The 8,393-nt window shown below is 36.6% G+C and overlaps 3 protein-coding genes across 3 annotated transcripts; 2 read left to right on the top strand and 1 right to left on the bottom strand.

The window, feature by feature from the left end:
• Positions 1-2,172: 2,172 nt before the first annotated feature.
• On the bottom strand, positions 2,173-2,505 carry LOC114172044 (glutamyl endopeptidase-like). Its single transcript, XM_028056775.1, has one exon. It carries the CDS (start codon positions 2,503-2,505, stop codon positions 2,173-2,175), a length of 333 nt encoding a protein of 110 aa, XP_027912576.1.
• A 1,547-nt stretch (positions 2,506-4,052) lies between these two features.
• On the top strand, positions 4,053-5,215 carry LOC114172054 (NAC domain-containing protein 62-like). The gene is made up of 3 exons (XM_028056784.1): positions 4,053-4,303; positions 4,403-4,680; positions 5,046-5,215. The coding sequence occupies exons 1-3, from the start codon at positions 4,159-4,161 to the stop codon at positions 5,199-5,201; spliced, it is 579 nt and encodes a 192-aa protein (XP_027912585.1). The 5' UTR covers positions 4,053-4,158; the 3' UTR covers positions 5,202-5,215.
• Positions 5,216-5,302: 87 nt separating this feature from the next.
• Positions 5,303-7,099, top strand: LOC114172051. Its single transcript, XM_028056780.1, has 2 exons — positions 5,303-6,106; positions 6,452-7,099. Exons 1-2 carry the CDS (start codon positions 5,318-5,320, stop codon positions 6,716-6,718), a joined length of 1,056 nt encoding a protein of 351 aa, XP_027912581.1. The 5' UTR covers positions 5,303-5,317; the 3' UTR covers positions 6,719-7,099.
• The last annotated feature ends 1,294 nt before the right edge of the window (positions 7,100-8,393 follow it).

The following is an 8,393-nucleotide window of genomic DNA, read 5'->3' as shown; positions in this document are numbered from 1 at the left end:
TGACATCGTAATATTTTGAAATAAAATTTAGGAGTTTACTATTTAAACCTGTGATAACAAAAACCTTAAGGCTAAACAAATTTTGTTTTGTTTTATTAATTTTGAACTGAGATGAACTTTCTTATTCGTAGCTAATCTAATTGGTGGTTCTTAAAAGCAATGTCTAGTCGTTGAAACACATCTTACTAAGCCTATTTTTCTTTTTTTTGTCAAGGGTAGAAGATTTTGATCTGCAACATGAAATGCTTAACCATAATGTAGAAATCTAAATTTTAAGGTTAATATTTCCTTTAAACATGTAATTTTAGCAGCATACAGACACGCACAACTCATCATTTTTTAACACAACATGGTAAAAGTAAACACAACAAAGATATAACGTAAGTGTGAAATCAAATTTATATCATTAAACACTCATGTTATCCTCAGAGCTTGTATTTTGTTTTTGGTAGACACTTCAAAGAATAATAAAGGTTTAATCACGCGGAAGGTTCCATTTTCGTTACAAAATCTCAATTAGGTTTTCAATTTTAAAGTTATCTCAATTGGATCTTATTTTATAAAAATTTGTTCCAATTTAATCCTTTTTGTTAGGGCATTATTGACGACCTTAAGTGTGTGTCATGTGTCAGTTCGTGATTTTTTATTTTTTTTCTTGAAAAAAGAGCTGACACCTGTCAAATTAGGATTTGCGACATGTAAGCTTGTGATTTTTTTAATTTTTTTAATTTTTAAATTAGAAAAAATTGTCACATATCAAAATATGATTCTGCCACGTGTCAATTATTTATTTGAAAAATCTCGACTTAATTCCTGTATTTGTTATTTTGTCTCAATTTAGTCCTAATTTCTCTTTAAAGTGAAGTAATTTCTCTTTAAACTTCAGACCAAATTTAATTTTTATATCAATAATATTTTGAAGGGGAGAAAAAGTAGTGGGGAGCATAACAAACCAACGCTATACAAACACCTTAAGGACATGGTGGGTCAACAAAGAGAATTGATTAAAAGGATTCGATGAATGAAGGGACAACGAGTTCAGAGCTTGAAATGGTAAACTTGGGAAGCAAAGTCTCACAGTTTCATAAATTCATAGTACCGTCGGCTTCAGCAATGCTACTCTTACCAATTTCCTTCTGGAACCTTCATAGCAAAGTTCATTTCCATCAAACCTTTTTTAAGAAGAATTACGCGTGGAAAGTAAAATGCATAAAAAAGTAAACTTGCTGGGGGAAAAGCTGAATATATGAAAATCCATTAACGCGTGAAAGGAGAAAAGAAAATTGAGGTGATAACATGAATCGTTGGAGTTCACTATCTGCAATTGGAAGTTAGCACATGACTGTTCTAAATCTTGAAAAATATATCCACCTTTGGAGTCATGTTCTTGACTAGCAGTGAAGAGCATAACACAACAAACCTCAAAAAATAAAAAATAAAAACGTAAATGGAAATTCACTACCAATAGTCTTGAAAGAACACTGAAATGGTGGGACATGGGAGAAACTTGGGGACCAAGGCTCAAATAACAAACCAATAATCAAAGTATTGCTTTTCTGTAGGGGTGGGCATGGATTGGATTTTTAATGATCCAATCCACATCCATTTTAGATCCAAATAATTGGATTAGATTTTCAACCCAAATCCATTTTTTTAGCAAAAGCAGTTTGGATTTTCTTAAAATCCAGATCCAAATATTTGGATCAAGATTTAAATCCAATCCAAATATTTGGATCAAGTTCAAAATCCAAAATCCATTTTTTATATAAGAAATTTAAATTGAATTTTTTAAAACTTGTGTCATTAAGGTCAACATGATTCAGTTCGTATAGGTCGTCAGGCACAACCCGTCTGAGTTGTCAGGCCGACCCATAGAGGTGTCAATTTGGCCCAGCCCACAAGGCTTGGCCCTGACCCATGCGGGCGAGGGCCAAAAAAGCCCACACTGAAAAACATCCCCCATCAAAGAAGCCCACATGGCCAAAAACCCTACAAAAGCCCTGTGAGTCAAGGCCAACTCATGGGTTTTCATCTTCGACATGAAAAATATATTATTTTTTAAAATAGATCCCAGATAAGTACGACGACTCGAATAGGTCGTTCGACCCGTCCAGGATGTCGAGCTCCTCCGGGTCGTAGGGCCTGTCTGGTTCTCCGGGCCCGTTTGTGTCGTCATGCCATCCAGCCCGTCCAGCTCGTTCGGCTCATCGCGCCCGTTTGGGTCGTCGGCCCGTCTGGGTCATCCAAGTCGTTAGGTCCGTCCGGATCATCGGGCCCATCTAGGTCGTCTGGCCCGTTCATGTCGTCGTGCCCATCTGGTTCGTAAGGCCTATGTAGGTCGTTAGGCTCGTTCGAGTCGTCGGGCCCGTCTGCGTCGTCTGAGTCGTCAGGTATGTCCGGATCGTCGGGCCCGTCCGGGTCGTCTAGCCCGTTCATGTCGTCGTGCCCATTTGGGTCGTAAGGCCTGTGTAGGTCGTCGGGCCCGTCATGGGTCGTCGGGCCCATCCGGGTCGTCAAGTTCGTCCGGATCGTCGGTCCATCCGGGTCATCGGGCTCGCCGGACCCGTTCAAGTCATCGGGCCCACCGGGCGTGTTCAGGTCATCGGTCCGCGTAGCCTGTTCTTATCTTCGAGCCCGCTTGGCCTATTCAGTTCTTCGAGCCCGCATATCCCGTTCGGGTCATCGGGCACATTTGGCCAGTTCGGATCTTTGGGCCTGCCTGACCTGTTCGAGTTTTTGGGCCTGCCTGACCTATTTTGGTCATTGGGCCTACCTGCCCGTTCGGGTCCGCCTAACCCATTCGGGTCTTCGGGCTCGTCTTACCTGTTCGATTCTTCGAGCCAGCCTGACTCGTTCAGGTCATCGGACCCGCTTGACCCGTTCGGGTCTTCAGACCCGCCTAACCCGTTCGGTTCTTCGAGCCTGCTTGACCCATTCGGGTCATCGGGCACGTCTGGCCCATTCGGGTGTACGAGCCCACTTGGCCCTTTCAGATCTTCGATCCTGCCTGGCCCGATCGGATCTTCGAACCTGCCTGGCCCGTTCGGGTCTTCGAGCCCACTTCGCCTGTTCCGGTCTTCGGGTCTTCGGGCCCACCTGGCTCGTCGGGTCATTGGGCTTGCCTGGCCTGTTTGGGTCATCGGGCTCACTCGAATTTTCCGGATCGTTGGGCCCGATCGACTTGTTCGGTTTGTTGGGCCTACCTAGTTCGTTCATATCTTTAGGCCCGCCCAACCTCTTATGGTTGTCGGACCTGCCTGATTCGTATAGGTCGTTGAGCAAGGCCCGTCCAAGTCTGAATTTAGCCCTAGTTCATCTCAACTTTTAGTCTAACCCAACTAAAAATTTAAATTGAAAATTTGGATTGGATTTTTGGATTATCCATATTTAAAAATCTTGATTTGTAAGATGGATATCTGATCCATAAAATATATAAAATGTTGATTAGATTGAAATCCAGATCCATTAAATGGATTTTAAATAAATTGAATTTTTAATAAAATAGATTATAAATAAATGGATTGAAACAAAAATGGATTGGATTAAGAAAATTAGATTTTTTGCCTTTCCCTATTTTACTGAACTTCATGTAAATCAGATTACCCAATTAACTTTTGTACTTTTAACTAATTTATTTGAAAGGCACTGCTCCTTGTGATAGAGACTCATAACGGATTATATCCCTATCGAATGATTAAATATGTTAAATAAATTTTTGTCCATTTCGGAGAAAGTGCTGTGAGCAGTGAGGAAAAAGATTCTCCTTCTCACGCGGTTTTAGTACAATACAGCCACTGCAGCATTTGTTATTACTTCACAAATTGAAAAACAAAAATTTCAAAAATTTATGTGCGTGATCTAACTTAAATTATATATGTTAATTAATTTTATATAGTTATATTACGAACTTTTTATGATGTTTGAAAGTCTGCCTCAAACTAGAATCTTGAAATATTATTATAATGTATTTTCCAACGACAACTTCTTAACTAAGGAGTCGAGTCAGTGAATAGTGAATGTGGCATTATATAAATTCAGTTCCGTAACACAAACACAAACACTGAAAACATTCAGTAGCATTCTACACACAACTCTGTTTCATAATCTTCCCCTGTTCCTTTCTTGTTAATTACTGAAGTCAAGTGTTCAGAAAAACCAATGAGGATTGTAGGAATGGGTTTTCGCCCCACAGATGAAGAACTCGTCGACTTCTACCTCAAACACAGATTGCTCGGTGATGATCCCCGTGTTCGCGTCATGACTGACATAGATCTTTGCGATGTTGAACCTTGGGAAGTACCAGGTAATAATCCAAAGCCAAACTCTTCATGCTTCTTCATCAAATCAACACTGTCCTTTTTCTTGCTCTGATCTTTGCTTCAATTTTTATCTTTTTAAATAGTGATGTTAGCAAAATCAGTAATACCATTCAAAGACCGAGAATGGTGTTTCTTCAGTCCTGTTAAATTGATGTCCTCAAATAGTAAAAGGTTTAACAGGAGAACCAAGTCTGGGTTCTGGAAACCCACTGGAAAAGACCGTGATGTTAGAAGCAGGGACACCAACACTGTCATTGGGACTAAGAAGACTCTTGTTTTCCAATGTGGTCGTGCTTCCAAAGGTGTCAATTCCAACTGGGTTATTCACGAATATCATGCTCTTAACTTTCTTGAAAGCCAGGTTCGTATTTCTTTTTGTAAGAAACTTATGACTCTGCTCGCAAATAATCTCTGTACTAAAACTACAGTGCGTAGAAGGTTCGTAAACTAGTCGAACCAAGATGAGTATTTGAAGCCTGAGTTTGACATGTAAAAAAGTTTATAAATTTTAAAATATCTCATGTGACTTATGTTCTTTAATCTTGACTATTGGTAATAATTAGTTTCTCGACAAAGCTCTCATGTGACTTACTGGATGTGTTTAATTGAGTTTTCTATCTAAGAACACTCAAAATTCATCAATAATTACGTTTGCCTCATTTGTTTTGGCTTTTTACTTTTGTGAATTGTGCAAAATGAATGCTCACTATACTCCAATTTTTTCAGAATGCTTTTGTGTTATGCCGCTTGATAAAGAAACCTGAGAAAAAAACTGAAGGAGGAACTGCTGCACTGATATGTGATGAAGGGGAATCCAGTAGAAGCGTGGTTTCTGACTATGAAAATCAGGCGATAGCAGAAGGAGTTCCATCCGTAAGCTGATGCATATTTCATGAACATACATACACTGTGACATGCCAACATACCGACAATTGATACTTCTTCTTGTAATTATATATATGATTTCTTTTTTATTTTCAGGAGGTACTCTAACCGGAATGGAAACAATCTGTCAGGTAACATATCAGGCAGAAAAATGCATCTCCCCTACAGAACCGTCACTAATTGAAATTGAGCAGGATGACGATGCCTATTTTAGAAATGAAAACAACAATGGGCGGAGTCCTTCTGAAATTATGCAGATTCCTTACGAAACTATGCACACTCCTTGTGAAACTATACACACTCCTTATGAAATTATGCAGATTCCTTGTGAAACTATGCAGACTCTTTATGAAACTTTGCAGATTCCTTGTGAAACTATGCAAAGTTCTTGTGAAAGTATGCAGACTCCTTGTGAAACTATGCAGACTTCTTTTGAAAGTATGCAGACTCCTTGTGAAACTATGCAGACTTCTTTTGAAAGTATGCAGACTCCTTGTGAAACTATGCAGACTCCTTTTGAAAGTATGCATACTCCTTGTGAACCTGTACAGACTCCTTGTGAAACTATGCAGATTTCTTGTGAAAGTATGCAGAATCCTTGTGAACCTGTGCAGATTTCTTGTGAAACTATGCAGATTTCTCATGAAACCAACCAAATTCCTTTTGAAATTTTGCAGTTTCCTTTAGAAACTATGCAGACTCCTTCTCAAACTACACAAATTCCTTTTGAAACTATAGAAGTTCCTTTTCAAACTACGCAAACTCCATTAGAAACTACACAAATTCTACCTAAACTCCCGAATTCATTATTAGCCGATGAATATTTAGTCAATCAATCAAAGTCACTGAAAAGGGCATATTGCGAAAGCTCTTATAGAGATGCAGAAGTCGTCCCTGAACTGGTAAATATTTATTCTGCAAAGTCCAAATAACATTGATGAGTGTATCTCCTTTCATTTCTGAACTTTCATGCTGGTTTAGTAAGTTAAAAGTTGTAGTGTGCTTTATGTTGATTTGAATTTTGTCATATTTTTCACAATGTATAAGGATTTTCTCGAGTAGATTCTTGAAAGATACTCAAGAAAAATGCCTAGTTTGAGTTGGCTTTGATGTGATTCATGATCGATTGATGGGTTATTATAGAGACTATAGGACTTGAGAACTGCACTATTTTCTTGAATTTGTTATATTGTTATAGCACTTTTAGAAATGAATTCATCTGTTTATTTTCTTTGAAACCATTGCAGGACACTAGTTTTGAGGATATTTCAACTTTGTATACTGAGTATCTTAACTCAGAGGAATATCATGCATTAAAAAGGTTTAAAACATCATATGATGTTGGACATGGTGACACACATCTTCTATTTTCCAGCCAAGAAGCAAGTGAAGAGAAACAAGAAAGTATATTTCAAGATGACTTATGGGGATGGGAGACATCCTCATGTGACTCTACAACAAATAAACTTGTGGAGATCAATTACAGTGAAATATCTAGCTTTCCTTGCACTTAAAGGCCATGGGAAGATCAATATCATCTAAGACCGAGCAACTTCATAGGATGCGAACTATGAACTTCGTACCATGAATGGATTAGTAGAGGAGAGTATATGTTATTAAAAATAATTTGCTCTATAATAGCCAATTTATTAGAAATTGCATAACGATATTTATGCATTAAAATTTAAGAGTATGTATCATAGGAAATCTATTAGAAAGTATTAGAAACTGCACGATGAAGTCGTGTATATTTAAGATAGTAGATTGTGTAACTGGAAGTTTGTGTGGTTATTTGTAGTTTCTGGAGAGAGTACTTTTTGTAGTGAACTTTTGTCTCTAGGATACCAAGTGTATTGGTGAATCAATTTATTATCTGTGATTTTAGTATTTAATAATGTATTTTATTAGTATTTGGAATGCATGAAGAGTTTATTATGGATCATAAAATGGTAATTAGGTGCCTCATTATGTTCTATCACTCTAGAGAAATATTGAAATTCAGAAAATTCCCTTTGGTGCTACTTGAAAGTTTAAGAAATTCAGAAACTAAGCTTAAAAAGAAAGTGCAGCCTAAGGACAACTGAAACTTGGATCTTATGAAACAATCATATTTTGATAGAATGAGTTTCCGTGTGTTTTTGGAGAGAAGCTTGAGGGAGCACAACAAATCACACCATTAAATGCAGCCTAAGGACAAATACAATAACTTGGATTGGTGGGAGCAACCAGAAAGAAAAATTTGACTCTAAAGATTCTATATTTCGTCATAAGTAAATGGAAAAGAACACTGGATTCAGATGGTAGAAGCAACCAAAAACCTTCGAGAGCAACTTTCACAGTGATGAGATAACAAAATATTACTCTTTTTTTTTTTTTCTTTGACGACGAGTGTTTCTTTTTGTATATGTTGTCATTCTATATGAAATGTCTTACCTGTTCTGCATAATGCATTAAGTAAACACTATCAAATTTTAATTCTCAACAAGAATAAGAAATGACTGAATTCCGTTTGGTTTAGAAATTCGTAATCTATAATCAAAATTATTAAGCTCTATAGAATCCACATAAGTAGAAGTTAATTTAAATATTTTGGTTGTAATGATTTTGACAGGAATTTATTAAAATGAATCAAATTCATATTTATATTTTTTAAATTATATATATATATATATATATATATATATATATGTATATTTTAGACCTTTAATAAGAGAGAATATTTTTAAATTTGTCTTTTTTTACACAATCTCTTATAATTCTAGTTTTTATACTCACAATGTAAGTAGGAGATATAAAGATCATATGTGAAAAGACCAAAATTTGAATTTTTGGGAGAAAAATTAATTTTTTTTACCGACAAAGCAAATATGGTAGCACCTCAATCTTGACAAGACAAACACAAAATCTAATTTTTTTTTTACATTGAAATGCTCAAATTCATTTGTCTAAAAACTTCCACAATTTTTATAATAAATAACTAACTTCAAATTAAAATCATTCCATTTAGACCCTTTTCGGCATAAAATAGAGAGAAATCACCTCACATCAAGTTACACATTTTATATCCTTTATCTCCTAGCAACAAATACACCAAACCATTCTAATTTCACATCCTAAATGCAAAATCAACCACAATTGCATAGTACCCTATTAAGATTATCACATTCCTCACCTCATTTATCAATTTGG

This window comes from Vigna unguiculata, unplaced genomic scaffold (genome assembly GCF_004118075.2).
Source record: "Vigna unguiculata cultivar IT97K-499-35 unplaced genomic scaffold, ASM411807v1 contig_479, whole genome shotgun sequence".
Lineage (NCBI taxonomy): Eukaryota > Viridiplantae > Streptophyta > Magnoliopsida > Fabales > Fabaceae > Vigna > Vigna unguiculata.
This window is presented reverse-complemented; position numbering and strand designations above follow the sequence as displayed.